This window comes from Labrus bergylta, chromosome 18 (assembly GCF_963930695.1).
Source record: "Labrus bergylta chromosome 18, fLabBer1.1, whole genome shotgun sequence".
NCBI classification, from domain to species: domain Eukaryota; kingdom Metazoa; phylum Chordata; class Actinopteri; order Labriformes; family Labridae; genus Labrus; species Labrus bergylta.
The window spans coordinates 20,438,991-20,459,717 of NC_089212.1; the positions used below are offsets into that span (position 1 = coordinate 20,438,991).

General features: G+C 40.4%; 1 protein-coding gene across 7 annotated transcripts in view; it reads right to left on the minus strand.

The window, feature by feature from the left end:
- The window catches only part of cdin1 (CDAN1 interacting nuclease 1), a 60,023-nt gene extending 50,256 nt beyond the window's left edge, over window positions 1–9,767 (minus strand). For 2 of the 7 annotated variants that reach the window (XM_065966549.1, XM_065966548.1), the window contains exons 1-2: window positions 9,571–9,709; window positions 9,299–9,417 (exon numbers count right to left, since the gene is read on the minus strand). In XM_065966549.1, coding sequence (XP_065822621.1) covers window positions 9,299–9,361 — 63 coding nt within the window. In that variant the 5' untranslated portion in view covers window positions 9,362–9,417; window positions 9,571–9,709. Of the gene's footprint in view, window positions 1–9,298; window positions 9,418–9,570 lie in introns of all 7 variants that reach the window. The other 5 variants (XM_029278226.2, XM_029278225.2, XM_020638673.3 and 2 more) reach the window with 4 other exon arrangements.
- Between the last annotated feature and the right edge of the window lie 10,960 nt (window positions 9,768–20,727).

A 20,727-nucleotide genomic window follows, 5' to 3' on the forward strand; every position in this document is an offset into this window, starting at 1 on the left:
TTACATGTAGTAAAGCAAACCATGAAGATATTTTAAGAATACTTTCAGAAAGACTCTGTGACATCACAGCACATCTTTACTTTGACCTTTATGGGAGCAGAGAAAATAAACCTCCTTCCCTCTTGGATATAATTTAGAAACATGGAGAAACAGAAGGTTGGGAGACAGAAGAGTGGTTAGGGAATCATTCACTCTCAACCTAATTACCCTTCCTTACAACACAAGACAGAGCATTAATATGCACTGGCACCCAAAATAGTAAAGCAGCAGATTAAATTAAAAACAATTAGGGACTTTCACTTTGTCACTGAGCTGGTATGCCTGTCTGGTCAGAGCTTTAGGCTCTATTAAGTCAGGCTATCCACTGGTTATGAATCTGACAAATCCACGTTTGAGTGTTGAATTGCCTTATCTTCTGGTGCATTCAGAGTGGATCAGCGTCTAAGGCGTACCGGCGAAAAAACAGCCGCAAAAAGGCGAGAAAATCCCATCAACCTAATTAATAGGAGATGGGGGAAATTCAAGCTATCAATTATATTAGAAAATCTTTCTATTTACAAATAATTAATTATAAACAATAGCTGTAATTTAGGTAATGAAAGCCACCTGGCTAATGGCATTGGTATCATATGCTGCGACAGTACTTAGCATTTGGTGGATCTGCATGCAGAGAGTGTTGCATAGTGCGACTCTTCAGGGCATGGATCTGGTTAATTGAGGCATAGCACATATTTTTCTAATGGATATGAAGTTATTTAAAAAAAAGGGGGATGACAAGCATCGAATGATTTACTCTTACAAAGTGCCTGGATATATTTCATAGCTTTATTACCTTGTTTAATTTCCACCCACACCAACAGTATGTTGCTAGATCTTTGTATTAGATCTTATGATTTCACTCCAGCAGGATGATTGCTTACAATAATATGTTAAGCATCTACTTCCATGCAGATCAATATTTTATAAAGTGAAAAAAGCAGCTAAGTGAACACTCTGGATATGCAAATGCTGCTAATTGCACATGCTGATAGGCAAAATGCTAACATCTGTTTCTCAGCTAAGCCTACCGTCATCAGCAGCAAAACAAATGTGTACCAAAACAAAAAATTCTTTATGCGTTAATGTACAAAATGTGATGTATTTTGACAAGCACATAGAAACAAACACAATTCTCAGTGTGTCATGCAGCTTCAAACAAATACTTGCACAATTGCACACACACGTTGGGTAAATTAGTTCAATTTTTGTTTTTTTTGCAAAACTGTCTTCTTCCCATGCGAGCCTTCTTTTCATTGCGATCAATGCAACATCAGTTTCATATGCAATGTGAGAGAATTACAGTGATGTCTTATTATTTATTATAATTTCATGAATGTTTCGGCAGAGACAAATAAACAGCTTTATATATTTATAAAAACTGACTGTGCACATTCCTCTGCGTTTACTGATAGTGACCCCCACCCTCCACCATCTCTCTGTGGAAGGCCATACAATCCTACAAGCCTGTGGGGGACTACGGACTAGAAATGGCTTTAGCAGAAGCACAACAGGACATCTCACTGCCTACTGTTGTCCTAATAGACGGAAAATATGACCCCTGCACAGCCCCCTTCACTTTATTACAATCTTTTACATTTCTGTCTGCTTAGGTGCCCCGAGATGTCAGAACTGTTATACAACGGTGGCAAAAAAGAGCAGGAGAGATCCCGCCATCACCCTGCTAATTGTGATTCCTCCTGAAAGCTTTGAATCTTCTAACTCTGTGCGTGACAAAACACATTAGAACCATTACGACGCGTTGCCATTGTTATAGTGTAATTATTGTCATTGCTGCTTCCGCAAACTCGCGTTGGAAATTGAAAATGAGGTCCCTGCTATCCGTCAAGTGGCGAGCGTCCACTGGTCTGGCAAAGAAACACATTACGCTGACCAATTGCCTACTTCCCCGAAGCGTGGCTGGGGAACTTGTACCATTCTGGGCAATTTGTTTCATTCTTCTTTTTGCAATTGATCCCAGTATGCAGAGAGATCCTGGGGCAAAGGACTCTGCCATGGCTGCCCCGCTGAACTGTGGTGCTCTACGCTGTAGGTTTCCCTCTGTGTGTGTGTGTGTGTGTGTGTGTGTGTGTGTGTGTGTGTGTGTGTGTGTGTGTGTGTGTGTGTGTGTGTGTGTGTGTGTGTGTGTGTGTGTGTGTGTGTGTGGCTTTGGGAGCTGAAGGACAACACTGATGCATTCACGGAGCACGTTAAGAGGTGTAAAAAATGTATATAAATATATTAAAAATAAGCCATTTATTGTTGTCCTGATTCGTATGTAACAATTATGGAATCGCTAATGGCAGATATTGATATTTAAAAAAATATAATACAGTGCTCGAAACATCTTTCTGCAAATGTTCAATCGCCAAGCCCCTACTTCATGTCTCCTCACAGCTGCAGCAGCGCTTATTGGACAGAAATGTGGGTAACATGAAGAGAAGTTAATTGGCCAAAGAGGAAGTTGACAGAGGGGAAAAAAGCCGAAGAAGAAAGAGAGGTAATGTCAGACCAATGAAGCATGGTAAGAGGTGAAACTGACACCATTTGAGGTGAACAAATACATTCATCCTGCAATCTACCTTTTTACAGGTATTTCATATTCTTCAATTAATCCGATATCATGATGATCATTATAATGATCGTCTTGCATTATAGCAATGATCACAGACTCTTTAGTGATAATTGTGATGTTATCATTACCGTGGGCCACATGTCACCCATCCTATCCTATCATATCGTATTGCATCATTATGCATCGTATCAAGTGTTATCCGCAGTAGCACCAGTGACTGGATGTTAAAGACAGATCATTGCTCCGCTTTGTTTTAGGGTCAGCAAACACAATGAAGTCATGAAGAAGAAACGCTGAAGTAATCATGACTCCCAACACTTCAATCAACAGATTGTTCAGTTTTTTTTGTCTTGTCCCTTTAATGGAAAACTTGCCTCTGAAGAAATCATAAACATCTCTTCATCTCAACTCATGACTCATGATGTTTGAAACACCTTTGTTTATGCATTAACTAATTTATGTAGATACTGTTATGTGCATTACTGATATTTCATCATGGATACATACATTCATTTATGATAATTTGTGGACCCTTATCTAAAGCGTTACCGCCTCATTTTGACATGACATGTTGAACCTCAATCTGTGCATTAAGGGGAGGGACCTACAGTCAGCAGACTTCTGTCTCTCTCTCTTGTTCTGTCTCACATCTATCTCACATTCAGCGATTTTATTTATACATTTAAACAACATTTATATACTTGGACGGCCCGCCCGAGTACCATCTGTTTAATACAGTATACTATCATGTGTTACCTTGTGATTCCCACCCTAAAGAGGACAGCTCAATTTGCGTGTATAATTATTCTATCAATTAGTTGCCTCCATAAGAAAAAGAAAAAACGATCTTAATTTGTTTAGCCAACCAAAAACTACCATTTTAATCCTTCAACAAAGTGTTCCTAATCACTACCATACTTGAGCAACAGGCAGCTTACCTCAGTGTTTTTAGCCCAATGAGCCGAAAAGGCTTTACAATCTATAGAGTGTGCTTGGACAACATCCCTAAGATATGAAGAGGAAGTAGTCATTCCGGGGCTTCCTAATCAAGTAATTGATTGCATCTATTATTCATGAACTCCTTAGCCCTGACATGAAGTTGTGAAGTCAGCACAGCTTCTCTTCTTTCTCCAGCTCTCCCCTCTCTGCTTACACTTCATTCATCCCTTCACCCTTCCAGTGCTCATCTAACCGCATGAAGCTGTGGAATTAGTTTGCCAGCCTTGCAGCCTTCAAGAGCTGTACCCTAAAGCCCCAACTGCCAGTTTGTGTTTTGTTCACTACGGGCAGCCTGAAGTGCGATGCGGTGCACCGGGGGCCATCGGGGGGCTGCCCCCACAGGCTCCGCACTACATCAGTCTCTGGGTAATGTCATTGCCATTTTCCAGGCTGGAGAAAAAGCTGTTCCAACCTTAACAGGAGCTACTGGCAACTCAGTTGATTCCACTGAGATAACATAGTGGAAATCAGTTGAATATAGAAACACTCCAAGTGTCACATCTAGCCCCAGAAGTGGTTATTAATTATACATATTTAAGACTTATAAAGAGGTCATTATTTACATTTAAAGAGCCAAATCCAGACAATCTCTATTAAAGTAAAGAGAACTGAAAACATTCATTTGATTTTTTACAGGTACCATAATGAGCCACTTTGACTACGACTGTACATTGTTAGATATTTTAATGAAGGCCAGCACATGTTCTGACTACTTGACCATATAATAAGCCATAAACCAAAATGAATCTTATAAAACCCAACAGTGTTTAAGGGAATCCTGGTCATGGGCAACTGTGAGTCATATATAGGTAAACTATTTTGATCAATTGATAGGCTTTGCAATAGGTTTCACACCTATGCCATGCATGATGGGATAGCAAAAATAGATAGATTACAAAAATATATATTATCAGGTTGTTTGATTAACTCACTACAAAAGCAGGGCTGCAGCTAGTGTTTTTCATCAGTGATCATATTTCATTTTTTTATTAGTTTTTTGGTCTATTACATTTGAAAGATGTGGTTAGGGTTAACCCTAACCACATCTTTCAAATGTGGTTAACCCTAACCCTAAAGAAAAACTGTCACACATCCATTTCATAAGACAAGTACGTAGCAGAGCATTTGGCCATTTCCTGAGCTTTCGATCTGCTTCAGCGTTTCCGATTTTGTGTTTGGATTTCGGTTTTGCCTTTTGGGGTCTTTATTTTCGACTGAACTGAAAATTGTGTATTGAGAAAATATTTAGAATTTCCTCTTCGGGCAGTTTTTCTTTCTAGATTTTTTGGTTTATGTGTGCTCTCATCCCGAGAAGCTGATGTTTATTTGTTTATTCATTTGATGATTCGGAGCTGACGTCATAATGATGATTGGTTGCAGGCTTGTAGCCCATGTCATGCCCATTTTGGCGTACTTTTTATCTGATGAAATTCTAGTACCGAAACGTTGCCAATAAATTAATAAAAGTCCCAAAATATGTTGTTTTGTCCGAGAAACCAAAGATATTCTGTTTACTGCCAAAAAGGAAGGTAAGAAATCTAAACATTTTTAAAATACGAGTAGTTAAAAACTTCAAGCTGAAATTTCAAATTCATATCTTAAATTTAACAATAATAAATAATAAATGTCATTCATATCAATTAATAATTGTGTTGGCAACAATGTTATAGTCAACAACCTCTTTGAGGTGCACAGTTTCAGTTTGAATATATGTTGCAGCTCTACCGTTAAGTTGAGCTAACTGTGTAAATAGATTGCCGATTGAATGCCTCGTGCCTGTTACCAAATCCCTAGGTTTAACCAACGCTTTAAAAAGAAATAGATAAACACTACACCCACAATAAATAATCAATGAGCAGGTCCCTAAGCTTCATCCTGAGCCGAGATATTACCATCAAAAACAAAGTGTCTGCAGCCAAGAAATCACCATATCAATGGCACATGCCACAACAACCCTGTCCCTCGCTTACTCTCCAAAGATCATGCTAGATAAACCCCAAATAACAGAGAAATTAACAAATGCTTGACATTTGCTCAACATCCATTATTCTGACACTTCTTCAGAATTTCAAAGGGCTGAACGCATGCTTAATCAACATTCATATTCCCCGAGCGCGCCCCGGCACCATATTGCAGCCCGCCTCAGTGCTGATGAAAACGGCACATTAGGGCCCGATTCGGAAAACGTTCAGGGACTCCTCACCAGGGAGCTCTGTGCATGTGTGTGTGTGTGTGTGTGTGTGTGTGTAAGTAAGTGTGTGTCTAGAGGGGAGGGATGCTTCACACTTTACTTTTTTAAGCATTTTTTAAAACTGAGGCATCTGCCCCTTTTCTGCACGCCCTCCTACATTCATGACTGTGAAAGGCATATGAGTGAGTGAGCTGAATGGCATTTTAAAGAGGGAGGGGGGGGGGGGGAGTAATCATTACATCCAAATTCATTCATAATACAGCACAGAAGGACACAGAGGACTCTCACTTTCCCTCCCTCTTTTTCTCGCCCCTCTTACACAGACTCTCTCTGGGGACAAAGGGTGGAAGGACTGGGGTCCCCTCTAGACCCAAGGGAAGCCGGGCAAGGCCTCAGAGAGCAGCCCATCATTTCCAATTCTAATACGTGGCAAGAGAAGGACGTGATGGGACTGATGTCACATTTCCCCCCCGCAAACTGGCCTGCGATGAGTAACCCCCGCCCCCCCCCACCTCCCATTGACTAGCCGCGGTCCAGATACAAGGCAGGACAGCACGGCTGGCTAAGAGGAGGGCAAGGAAGAGAGGGCAAGAATGGGGGTTGATATTTGCATGTCCCTCCATTGTGAGTGGGGGTAAAAAGTGACAGCACCGTGTCCAATTCTTTTCCCCCTAGAGCAGCTCGGGCCCGGCGAGAGAGGCCAGGCTGACAGATGACTCCCAACATCTGTGTTATGCAGCCGTTACAGATGAGGGACTCCACATCGCAATCGGTCTCTCTCTGTCTGTCTATGGGACACTCCCCCTCTCCTCCCACTGCTCATACTACAACAGAGAGACTGACAGACCGTCCGTGGAAATTACCTTGAAATGGCCAATAACAATCTTATTGTTCGGAAGTTTAAATTTTCCTCCCTTTAAGTCTATAATCAAAAGCAATGATTACAAATGAGATTTGAGCTAAATGAAGCATTCAGAGAGTGAAGAACTATGGCTTTTCCTGTGAATCTGCACCTCAAATGTTCTGTTCGTTTTCAAAAAAACAAATAGCATCATTAACTCTCTTTACTACTCAATATGTGTTCTGCTGACAATGAAAACTTTGGAGAAACTATAAAAATATTTTTCAACACATGAACAGAATATTGTGATGCATTAAACATTTCGTTTTCCTGCATGACAGACTTTGCATGCACTTTTTTTTAATTACAGTATTACTTTTTTATATCATAATTTTTGCTCATCAACATGAATGTTACATTTTGCACGACTGTTGTCATGAATAAAGTCGACAATTAGCATGTTACCATCACAATATGATTTTACTTAATGTAAATAACAGCTATTACAAATTAGAGTCCATCCCTACGTGATATCAGAATGCATTTTTTTAAATAATTAAACATTTATTATTCTGGTGGATGTTTGTATTCATAAGTAAGCATAGGAATGAGACACAATATTTTCTATATGTGTTAAATGTATAAAGTAACACTGTAACAGCCATGTTGTCTGCAAGAAAACAGGTAGTAAACAATCAGCTCGCTCAACTTTGCTTCTTTTGGAAACCCTCGCTGTGTAATATTAAATGATTTTATATCTGGATACCTGTCTTTTCTATCTGTCTGACTATCATAACCCAACCAGTTTTTCGCCCAGCCCCTCAGTGAAAGCTTGTCCACAACAAAACCCCTGCCACCCCCACCCGCCCCCCGCCTGCCAGCCCCAGCCTGGCCAATATTTACGCAGTGGCAGGGCTCCCACACAGTCTGAGGGGACAGGAGGGGTGTGGGGCGGGGGTGGCTGACTGCCGTGCCTGAGCGCATGCTAAGAGATGATGGATGGCCTAGTCGATATGTTATGTCTTAAGAGCCTGATTTCCTGCCAGTCCAATCACTAACCCTCCAGAGCCCAGCTCAGCTGATTGGACAACCAGAATAATTTCGCAGGCTGTGAAAACACTGCTGCCGCGCCTGTCTGTCAGGCCCAGTGACGAGACTCAGGGATTTTAAAGAGCAAGGGCCTCCCCAAGATTGGTTATGGTGAACGAAATAATAACAATAACCAGCAAGACTAAACAAAAAAGCCAGCACCTCTGGGAGAGAGATCATGTAGAATTATTGGAATGAAAGACCTCAAATGTTTTCTTTTAATTATTACACCCAACACACAGTACTACTTTTTGAAAACTGGAATTCAGTATGTTTGTTAAAGACAGTTTGGATAAGGAAACCAAAGGGAGAAAGGAAACTCAAAATAAGCACGAGAAGGACCTCCTAGTGGTGGTTGCCTAAACATACAGGATATTGGATGAACTTTATACGCATGACATATTCTGTAAAAAGCTGATGCCGAGAACAAAGGCAAGCTCAAGCTTTGCCGTGTTCTCTTTGGGGACCTGATACCGTCTTCTAGATTGGTGATTAGGGCACAATGGAAGTAGGAAGCTCCAAATGCATACGACTTTGTAAGTGACCTCGACGGGATCAGCCGTGGTGTCCTGGTGGCCTTCGGGGATTACACATGTTACGTTCAATAAAGTGAGGGCCCTCAGTGTCAAGGAGAAAGGCAAACACAACCATTAACCTCTCGCTTCGATTCCTGGATGTGCACCCTCTCGCTGCATGGCAAAACACCGGCTAACGCTGTGCTTGGTGGAAGCGTTTACAGAATACTGTGTGGAGTTAATTAGTGGTCATAAAATGTGGATTAAATTTGGATTTAAATAATAAACATATTAGGATCAAAAAAGAACCATAAGGATAAATGGTGCTGCAAGGGGGGGGGGGGCGGTATATTCCATCACATAATTTACAACAAATGCATACATATGTGTAGTGGCGATATCTATAGTCTATAAATAACAAACAAATTATAAACTTAACACAAACTCATAATAAAGCCACTGAGGCACCTAGAGGGCGACTCTTTACGCAGGATATATTAATAAGTGTCCAGGTGATGCTTGAAGGTTTTAGGGTGGTTTATTTTACCCAGAGACATCAAGCAGGCAACAAACAACAACAAAAAAAAACGCTGCTGTCTCTTTTGCCCTGTCATCCTGCCATTGCGTCCTGGCTAAAAAAACAACCCATTCACCCATTAGGTGCCTACCTGAGTCTCACCTGGCTACCTGGCTATATAGACACACACACAATGTACGACAGACTCCACCCATACGCCCCCAAGTAGCAAAAATAAATAAACAAATGGAAATAACTCATATGTAAACAATAATAATCAACATAATCTAATATTCAAATGTATCCCCAAAAAATAAGAATACAGACTTTCACTTAACTTAGGAACAGTGAACAGCTGTAATAATGTGTATTTTGTATTTCAGGCTTTAAACAATTTACAAAAAAATAAAAATAAAAGGATAATCATGCAGAGGAATTATGCAATTTCATCATCATTCCATACATGAACACACACAACAATTGCGCATGTACGGAAGCAGAGATCAATTGTAGTCCTTTATGTCCAATCACTTACTTTGGAAATCTGTCCTTCAGCATCTTCATACACTGGCGGGTTGGTCTCAGTTGCTCTGTCCATCTTGCTATCTCTTTATATTCAGCTCGGGGTATTTTCATCGTCCTTTTCTGTATCTGCTGTGTCAGAGAGTGAGCACGTTAAACAACGGATACTCTCAGGTGACCGGCAGCTTGTCAAAAAAAACACCTGTACCTGCACTGCTATCCGTACTTAGCTTTAAGTTATCGCTAACGCTTCACACTTTGCAGAATAACACTTGTTTTTCTTACCCTTGAAGGATTATCTGATGACTAATGCATGCACACATACTTTAATTATGTGTTCAGAAGGATAAATATCATGTCAAGTGTTTGTTTACCATTTATTCCTGCTGCCTGTGCTTAGTTCCCGTTAGCCGCTTCCCGCTAGGAAGTTGAAGAAGTGACTTTAGTGTGAGCGGTGCGTTGATTGGTCGATTCAACATGGAGCGCTGAGTATAGAAGCAGGTGATTGGCTACATCGCAGTACAGAGGCGGTGTCAAGCGTGGACATGCTGCTGCTGCTGCTGCTCAGTCACTCGCTCCCTGCGTCTCAGAAGCGTCACAGGATTGTCGTGAAATGAAAGCGATACAGAGGCAGGTATTTTGACTTATAAATACATAAGCTGTCTCATAAGCCACGTAGCCTACCCTAAGGTCCAATACACACAAAGGGCTTATGTTACAGCTGATGTAAAATGGACGGAGAAATGCACAAAAGCAAAGAGAGTAGAGGGAGGGGGGGAATGTGTATGTTTATGAATACAGGCTACCACAATTTATGAAAATAATTTCACATTGTTTGACAACAGCTTTCCGTTTTCTTGCATAGTCTCACTGATGGTGCAGGTTAATAATAAATAATTAAACTATTTTTTGAATAATACATTTGCAAAAACAGTTTTTACCACTGTTTTTTCTTTGAATTTAGTCGCCCAGGCTGCTTTAAATTCAAGAATAAGTATTTATCTTTTATTTAGATTTAAAACAAATCCTTTACTTTTTAAACATATATATGCAATGCTTATCATTAAAAAAAAAAAATACAGCATTTTTAACAGCTCTTAAAACTGACTCGGTCATAAGTAACACAATTTCAGACAGGAACTCCACAGCCCTGAGAGAATACTGGTCCAGGCTTTTCTTAATGATTTCCTACAACCTACAGGAATCTGGAGGGGCCATCTGCAGCTGGTGGGCCCCCAGAATCATCAACACCTTTTACATCACCAGTGAAGGTAGTGCTTTAAATGCCTCTGGCAAATTATGTAAATTGGACCAAGGATGATGATGATGTACTGTAAAGAAGACTCAGAAGGTTTGTTAAACATTACAAATGTGATGTTAAGCAACAAGAATGTTTGCTCTGGCGGCTGATGTAACATTTGGATTCCAGTAGAATTTAAATGCAGAATGATTTTTGAGTGTAAATATTTGAAGTTTGATTATTTAGTTTTTTTCCCCCTGTGAGCTAAATGATTGCCTCTGCCCAGTGTTGATTATAGGAAACACTGTGATAGGACTAAAATCTTTAAGACCTAATTTGTCAAATACATCCCTTGAGATCTATATAATTTTACAACGGCATTGTTGTGTAATTAGTCTCTGAACAGTGCTAAACCTTAACCCTAATAGATTTTCTCTTAAACCTTCCCTCTTTACAGACATATGGAGAGAAGACTCCACGTCGTTTTATGGTGAGTGTTGCAGTCCTTGTTTGTGTGTGTGTTTTATATTTTGAAAAAATGATTAAAAAAAATTCTAATAATTAGCCTTAAAGTGTGCAAACATCTCTGGCTCTGTTGTGTGCCTGTGACAAAATAACTCTGCGGGTCCATTCTTTTGACAAACACATTGCTTGTGTCCTCTGTTGTGGATGAACAATGCACTGCCGAATACAGACAGGCTCTATCTGACCTGTGGTGCATCAGAAAATAGAGCTCATTGTTGTTGGGCAGTGTAGTATGATGTCTGAGATGAGCTGAGGTCTCGGGCTGTGTGTTCACCGGCACAGTCTCTGGCTCTGAAAGGGCTCAGTGCTCTGTGGTGGCTACAAAAGGGAGCTGTGTAGTGGGATTGGTATGGCCAGATAAGATCGGGGCCTCTGAGGAAGTCTGGTCTGATTGCTTCAAAGGGCTGAGGTCAGGGGCAGGAGGAGCAGTTTACTCATCTAGGTATCAGAAGATCAGGCGGGGTTTTGCTGGGGAGCCGCGTGTGTAATAGGTATAAAAGGATCAGTGTAATGTGATGGTATAAAAAGATAAAAATCCGAGGAGGGGTTGGAAGGCGGTGCACTGTAATGGCCCCAAAATCGAGGGGATTAGAGAATTTGTTATGTGTGTAGGTGTCTCCGCTTTTTTTTCTTGTGTGCATCTTTGATGGCTGTGAAAAAGAGACGGGGATTGAGAGCGGGAGACGAGGATGCAGGGGGATACTCAAGTGTTTTGAAGGCTACATGTAAACAGGGCAGTGGTACACACGGTGCCGTTAACCAGCTGTGAAGCCTGCTCACAGTGGGGGATGAATTTACAAAAGGATGTCTCCCTCTGATATCCAGGAGATGCCGCACTGATCTCTGCTCCACTGCTCTCGGCACACCATTGTAGTGCTAAGCACCGTTCCACTAATGGCACTTATATTCCGTAATGCCTGGAAAACATTTTCATTTTACTTGCAGCAGAGGGAAAGTGGCAGCATGTACAGGGGAGAGAAATCGTTTTTTTTATCAACAGAATCTTAAGTTGATGAATGTAAGATTTGTGATGTTCTGTAATTTCCTTTACTCATAGCACAGTTTAAGGAAATTGCAAGTCCTCCCATGTCTCGCACGTTAGTACCTCCTCACCATATCCAGTGATATTACTCACTGTACAAAGAGAGCATTTTGTTACACTAGACTGTCAGCATTACTGTCATAATGTTTCTTTTTTTTTTTTTCCATTTCTAAAGTCAGTGACTTCACTCCTCTGCACCACAGAATTGCTCTCCAATCTTCAGGGAGTCTGGGATCTCTGCTCTAAAATTCACAGTTTAAACATGAGGCAAGCCATAACCAGGAAATGCCTGTAGTATTAGCAAGGTATCGGATTCATGCGTTCCCCCCCTGAACAGCATGACTGCCCCTGAAAATCCCACATCCATATTTTACATCAGGGCAGACAAGGCACATGTGTTTCAGCCCAGCTTTCAAAGCTGTTTCTTCCATTTATTTTATTATCCTTTAATGAATTTAATTAGAGGACATGTAATTAAATGCAATTGTGCTCAACCCCCCCAAACATACACGCACATGCATTTGTACACACATGAACATATTTGGCTGAGAATTGCCCAAAACAACATGTGCAATGTGAGCGAATTGACTGGATTAATAGGGGATTGATAATATTTTGGGATTGTATTTCACTCTAAACGGCTGCACGAGGAAACAAAGGCTGCAGCCCAGGCTCATTAATCATAGTCAACGGGCTGCCCGGGTGCAATTTGCATGTCCGAGGTGGCTGCACATGCTGCCGTTCGGACTAGGTTGCTGGAGCTGCCTCGATTTGGCCGGCCTGTTAACGCTGCGTCAATCAAGAATAACCCAATAAGAGTATGACAGAGGAAGAGGGGGGAGAAAAAAAAAAAAAAATCTCCTCATTACCGAACAATCCTTCCCTCCCCTCCCTTACTCCCCTGTCTGTGCAACTTCTTATTTTAGTTAACACTAATTACACCGGCCTGGTTTTCAAATGAATCCATTTTGTGACATTTACTCCCTGACATTTTTGTTAAAGTAATACTTAATTATTTTCTTTTTTTTTTTTAAATATTTGAATCATGAAAACATTCAATTCTTAAAAAAATATATACTTTTTAGACAATTTAATTTAATCCTAAAATTATTGTCTCACCTTTTAGCTATTTAGACAATTTAGGAAATGATCACTTTTATCTACAGTATAAAGAGAAGTTTTTTTATTTGCTCTGTATTTTTGTCAATCACAGTCAGGGGCCTCACTAAGCCATTTTAACTCCAGATAATTGGGTTGAGGCGTGATGCAGCGAACTTCAAAATGTAGCACTGCTCCACAAAGCTGTAATCTCACCACCGACTCCCGTACACTGAATTCTAATTATCTCATCATGAACTTAAAAAAAAATAGTAACTGTTTTTAATGGCTTTTTAACTCCATAAGAGGCGTGGATGTGCATGAGATGCATGTGTGGCTTTTTTTTTATCACACACACACACACACACACACACACACACACACACACACACACACACACACACACACACACACACACACACAGACACCCACCAAAGCCACACACAGACATGTGAATGCGGCTTGTGTCTGGTCTGGCCTCTCTACCTAGCTCTGCTGCCGAGGCTCACGCTGTGCCCCCCCCTCTCACCATCCCCTAATATCCTGGAGGCATTTTTCTCATTATCAAATATTGTTTGATGTCTTTGTTTCTTGATGATTAACCATGGTCACCAAACACTGGTCTGGATTGTTTAAAATTTAATTTTGGGGCTCTGAAGTACCTGCAGAGGGGCTGACTGGTGGGGACACGCGTATTTTATGTATGCTATTTTTCACGCTGAAATGCAAGAGGACACACACTGAAAAACACAATAAATCCTGGAGGAGAATCATTAGTGGGGATACTAGTGCTTTTTATGACCATTGTTATTCAACGCTGTATTGAGATGCTGTAAATTATTCTGTTTATTACGGCTTTATGGATTCAGTCCCATTTTCAGAATAATTATGTTTCTTATTCTGCATAGATAAAAACCTACTCCCTCCATGTGTGTGTTTAAATAGAAAAGTAATACCACAAATATACACTGTAAACATCTATTTTTCATGCATAACAAATTAATCTTTCAAAATGATTTTATTTGTGAATCCTTTTTTTTTTTTTTTATGTTTTTTGATTTCCAAGGATGGTGTTTATATTTCTGAGGTAATTTGAACATCATAAAGACAAACATCTTGCCTAAGGAATCCAAGATTTATGACTGAATCAACACTGTAAGCAAACAAATATCGAAACAACGCTCTCCCCTAATGTCAGCATGTCAAAACTATATTGAATACTTGAAATATCTGTGTATCTGAGGCTGAATAGCAGCCATTGTATTGGTCTAATGATATTATCCTCTGAAAATTTGGAGAGAAAGAAAAATGGCAGAAATGAGCGGCACCATTGTCTGCCCCGGTTTTTATTTAAACAAATTGCACGAGCAGAGAGACACAGACTGAGGGAAAGAACGCGCAAGGGGGAGAGAGAGAGAGAGAGAGAAAGTGCTCTGTAAATGAAAGGTTATGCGTCGTCCCATGTGTTTGTATTGTCAATAACTGGAGAAGGCTGTCAAGAAAGTGGGGAGATAAAGGTCAATAACTCAGGCAAATGTGTTTGTATTTGTACACTCCTGCTGATAGCACAGCAAACGTCAGGGCCGCCGTGTGTGTGACACCCCACAACAATAACACAAATAGTGGGGCTAGAGAGCCGGAATAGTCATTATTATTGTCGGTGCTGAAAATGAGAGGGAACCTCGGCACATGGCTGTGACAGGCGGCAAAGTGTCACTCAAACGTCACTCCATAATGAAACACGCCAGAGATCAGAAAAGGCGATGAGAAAGTGTAAACACAAAGAGATTATGCTGCTTGAGGATTTGGATATTTGCCTTATTTTCTATTTTACTCTGAATAAATACGATCATTTCCACGCTTGTTTTGAAAGGACTTGAGATAAATGTAAATATTGGCATAATTACGTCTGTAATTTTTTATTTATATAAAGTTTAACAATTTTTTCACAATTTGATGATCTTTGCTTTTTCACACAGTTTTCCTAAATTGGCATACATATTTTTAACGATATTATAAGCCTACAATAAAACAGCTTTTTGTATACATTTAGCCCCTTTTCTCCAAATTAAATGATTGCTTAAGAATTTGTACATTTGCCTCCAAAAGAAAAACAGTAAATTAAATTTGAACACAAGGTTAAGCTGTAATCTTAAAGCGTAATTTATTTCTATATACGTGTTAAAGTGTTATTTTATTCCATTTAGTGTATCTCTCCGTGGCCTTGAGTGTAATAAACGTGCAATTAACAGACTTAACTAATTCATGAGGAACACTGTGAAACTAACGAAGGGCATAACTACTGTACAGACGCTGCTGTCATTGCTGAATATTGTTATTGTTCTGTTTTTAATTGCTGTAGGAGGAGACGCTGGAGGAGGAGGAGGAGGAGGAGGAGGCAGCATGTTTTGAATATACGTCCTCAGTTACCATAGCAAAAACACTGGCTCCCTCCTGACACCTATATCTTAACGTCAGAGGTACATGGAGGTGTTAACTCCTCTGGTTGAACCGGTTATCAAACAGATGACCCATTTTAACAAACGGCACTAAGAGATCATATAGAAGTAGTAATGCCTGAAGTAAGGGCGTTAAATCTTGATCTGTGGTCAGAGGAAAGCTCCCTGTATTTTTGTGTCTTATTAACACACAGGCCTCTTTTTTTTTTTTATAATGGACATCATTTCTGCTAGTTTCACTCTGGAATCAGGATGAAATTGTGTGCTCCTGTCCTTAAGAAAATGCAAATAATTAAAGCTGTGAATCATTTTAAGTAGTTAAAAAAATGCTGCTTTGAATTTCTTAGCTTGAAGTAAATTTCGGTGTAAACCAGAGAAGCTTATTTCCTTTTTAAATCATCAGCACACAAGCTTATAAAATTTGCAAACATTGATGTTGTCGTGAGCACATGAAGCAGAATGTACTTTAAGGGTATAAGTACATAAAGTCCATGGGGGGGGGGAGGAATAGATGCTCCCTCCTGTTGGTTTGTTTGTTGGTTTGTGCAGCCTGGTCGTGGTTTACATTACACATGATTATGTAAATGTGGAGCCGTTCCTGTGCATTATGGGCCATCGCATTGTCAAGATCCTTTCTAAAGCAGTCAAGTAGCTATTTCTGAATTCTTTTATTATCTGTGAGTGCAACAAAGAAAGTCTTTTGTTCACTCTTGTGCCGCACACACACTCAATTGCATACACACACACACACACACACACACACACACACACACACACACACACACACACACACACACACACATATATACACAGATACACGCACACCACTCAGGCTGCTGTCCATGACTTACTACTGTCCCCTAGTGGCGCTCGCCTCCAAAGTCACTCCTTACTCTCCACCTCCATCAACTTCTCACTCTTCCATTCACCTGCCCCCCCCCCCCCCCCCCCCCCCCGCTGCCTCACCCCTTGTCATCACCCCACCAACTCCCCCTCTGCGTGCCCTCCTCTCTGCCTTATCATGCTCAAACATTTAAAGGGCCTGATTTGTCGTATTGTATGACAGAGAGCTCCAATTATGCATTGCTGTGTCCACAGTGGTTTTTTGGCTTCAATGGAGGGCTCAAACCGTGTCAACAAAAACAGGAACCCTGATGTTTTGTGCCTATTGTGAGACCCGGGCTCGTGTCAATAAGGTATTGTTAAGTCCGAGTGCCACACCGAAACTGCAGCAAGAATGTTATCAGACCTGTGGAAAGAGGGCCGTGCGCATAATGGTGCTTAAATGTAAGTATGATTGTTTGAACAAGCCGACACAAATGCACACAGAGAACAGCTTTCAAGAGCACCTCCTTAAACTTTTATTTTACTTTTTAAACTATATGAACATATGAAACAAAGACTTAGTTTCCTTTTGTGACTTTTTAAACCTGTTCTCTAGTTTTTCTATCTCCATTATCTATCCGTTTAAGACTATTTTAAGCACGGTCAAAGAGTTCTCTCTCTTACTCATTTTATAAGTGAGCCTGATCTACGCTCCTACTTTTTTTAAATACTTTTTTCTGTTTTCCATCTTCCCGATTCCCTGCTATTGCAGCTCTAATTGGTGTGAGAACCCGGAACAGTGCTTAAAAACAACAGGGGTAAAAGGGTCAGTTTCCATTGGGCGGTTGCACGGACGACACACCAGTCAAGTCAGTTCATGTCAAATGACCAATTACACAGGTTATAGAGGATGGCACCTCCGTCTCCTGTGCCCCATCCCTCCTGGGATCGCTCTCCAACCAGAGGGCTATCACTCAACCCAAACCACATTCATTCATTAGCCTGTTAAGATGGGGCATCAATTATTCATTAAGAAGGTGGCCAGTGGATTATATCTGTCAGCACATGGCTTATTGTATCAAAGGTGTTCATTATGGCCCCTGTTGAGTTAAAGGTGCATTATTGTATCTATGAACAGTCCAAGAATATATATAAATATTAGTTCCCCATCCTTTAGAGTTGAACCTTTCTCATCTCCACAGTTTAGTTTAAAAGTTTTTCTGGTCGCATTGATCTGACTTCAAGCATCATTTTGTCATCACTCAAGCAAGACTCAACCGAGCTGACTTATCGTACAGTACGTTGTCTTCTTCTTGATTTACGACTAAATCATGTTCCCCATCTTGCCTTTTTATTATTCCTGTCCATCTCTAACAATCTTGTTGCTCACCTCTCTTTTTTCGTTTTCTTTTTTTTTTTCTCCCATGGCATCATCCCTAAAAAAATTCACACTCACGTCCACTCTGTAAAATCTTTTTTATTAGAATGTTAAAAAGTCCTGCGGGGATCTTTTCTTTAGGAGAAACTCTCACAGAGAGGAACTAGTAAAAGTAGCTGTGTTAAACTGACCTGTCTGGGACTGCAAGGATGGATTAATACAGTCCATTGTGTCCTATGTGCAAGCAGCTCCATTGATGGTAGACTTGAAGATTTGTTGGAATAATAATGATATATTTCTTCTACTTTTATTTTACTCGAAAGTCAGTAAGATTTTTGAGCTTTAAAAGTATTTCCATCATAGTGTTTTCCCCTGACTCAAACATACAAGTGGCTGTCTATATTTCTTTAGGATTGCCCACTTTCTTTTTAAAGAAATGTTGTTGTTTTTTTACTGGTCAAAGAAACCCTATAATTATCTAAGCTTTTCCCCACTTTTGACCCTCCGTATATCTTCTGAAGAACACTGGAGATTAGAGTGCCATTTTTTAGCAAACAGGTTGTGTGTGAGGCGATGTTTGAGCAAAGAGAGACGGAGTGTTTGGGAGAGATTAGCATCGTGTTACAACACATAGCCAAACCTCTCAGTGTCATGTTTGCAGGGTTTTTTTTCTTTCACAAATGTCACCTCAGACTTGAGGAAAGTTGAAGATAGCATTCAGCAGAGCAGATATGATATGTAAATATACACCATATAAGGGCTGTCCTAATACCAGGATTTTGAACTTTGATACCTAATGAAAATCAAATGACATGTTTTGATACCACAGCAACAAAAATAATACTCCTAGGCAACTCTGGTTAAATTCTTGTTTTCATTACCAGACACACAAACTCCTTCACACTGTCTAAGCTGCACACCTACATTGTTAACGAATCGGCACCGAAACGTTCAAATGTACAGTATTTGTGCAGTTTAGATTTTCTCCGATCACTGTTCATTTCTAAGAGACATAAATGTAACTTGTGCATCTTAATGGTACCAATAATATTACAGGGCAGCACGCCAACATCTTAAATATCCTCTTTCATTGCCGCACAGGCGTTTTGGGCAAAGCCCTTCTTCAGTGGCTTCTTAATGGTACAGCATTAATAATTAATACTCTAATTAATACACAGATGACTCAGAAACAGAAGTATTGAGAATGTGAAAGGACTACAGCTGTGGTCTCTCTCTCGCTCTCTCTCTCTCTCTCTCTCTCTCTCTGTCAAAGCTTTTTTGGCTTAAAGACTTGACTAGAGATCTGTTGTTTTTTAAAGCGTTGGTGCTTTTCAAAAATGAAAAATACAAGAGGTTATCATTCTTAAAACTTATGGTGTTGAAGAGTATCAAAAACTTTAATAGCCTTGGTCCATATTTGAAATTCTTTCCTTCTTTTTAAAACTTTTAAAATCTCTCTGTCTCTCTCGCCAAAATCTTTGAAAATCTCTGTCTCTCTCGCCAAAATCTTTTAAAATCTCTCTGTCTCTCTCGCCACTTCAATTTCTGACTCTATCTACTGTCCTAACTCTAAAAATATGCATAGAAGCCCCAAAATAAACCTTTATAAAATATGTTTTTTTTAAATGTACATTACCTTCCAAAATGATTCCACTTATGTTCTTGCTATTTTTTAACGTAATGTACTCACACAGGCCTAAATCATGCAGTGTGCCCTTGGCCTACACATAGACGACACACACACAGACGCAGTGACAACGTTTATGTGGTCAGACCATTTGATCACTCCTTGGTCTATTTTCCCTCCAACCTCTTCTCCTTTCACCAACCACGGCAAGTGTTAAAACAATATCCAGGTGTCATGTTGTCGCACGATGTCACCACTTCATGGGTTAGAAAAATTCACAGAAAAGGGAAAAAAAAAAAAAAAAAAAAGTCTGGGGTGTGTCGCTGTTTTCAAAGTCGTAACGGAGGATAAACATTGTGACGAGGTGACAGAGCGCAGACCTTGGACTTTGAGCCACAGCAGACACATTCACATGATGCAATGACAGCTCTGTGAGATGGTGGGAAAATTATTTCTCGCTCGGTGTAAAGAAACTATTCATAACTGCTTTTTTTTGCGAGAAAACATTCACAATTTTTCAGATGGATCAAAGCGGCCATCTGGTTACATTCACAGAGGCTATACCTTATTCCTGCACCTCCTTTACAGCTCTCAGTGGGTTTGCTTAATTTTCTAGTCTTCCCTTTTCTTCCCCTCAGGTTTGTGCAGCCCTTGCAGAGTGAGGCTCTCTCAAGAATGTGTCTAATTTAGTGGCTAAGAGGCAGATTTATACCTGTGCTAGTTATGTAGAAGGTTGCTCCCCGGAGAGGCCCAATGACTGTTTACGGGCGGCCCGACAATGCCTTAGCAGATGATGAAGCACCTGCCAGACTTCCCCCTTGTCTGCTCCATCCCTTTCTGTCTGTCTGCTAGCTTCCCTTTTCCCTCCTCTCTTTCTCCGCCTCACTCCTTCCTGTCTTCTACCCTTTCTCTCGCTTTGTGTCTTTTCACAGCCGAGCCACATCTCCTTCAGTTTCCATGGAGTCGTGCATTTTTACAACCGTTCCCGCTGCTCTCTCCCAAGAGTGAACTACCATCCACATACTTCGTCTACCTCGGAGAAAAGGGAATCTTTGTCCCCCTTCACACACATGCTGGAAAGACAAATCAACAGCAAAGCACACACACACAAACACATACACACAAACACATGAACAGATCTGTGGTCAGGTTTTCTTTATGACAGGGAAAGGCAATATCGAGATTGTTTCAGAGTAGTGTCATCACATGAAATGTATCACTGTCGGGAGTGTGTTTTATGCGCCCTGG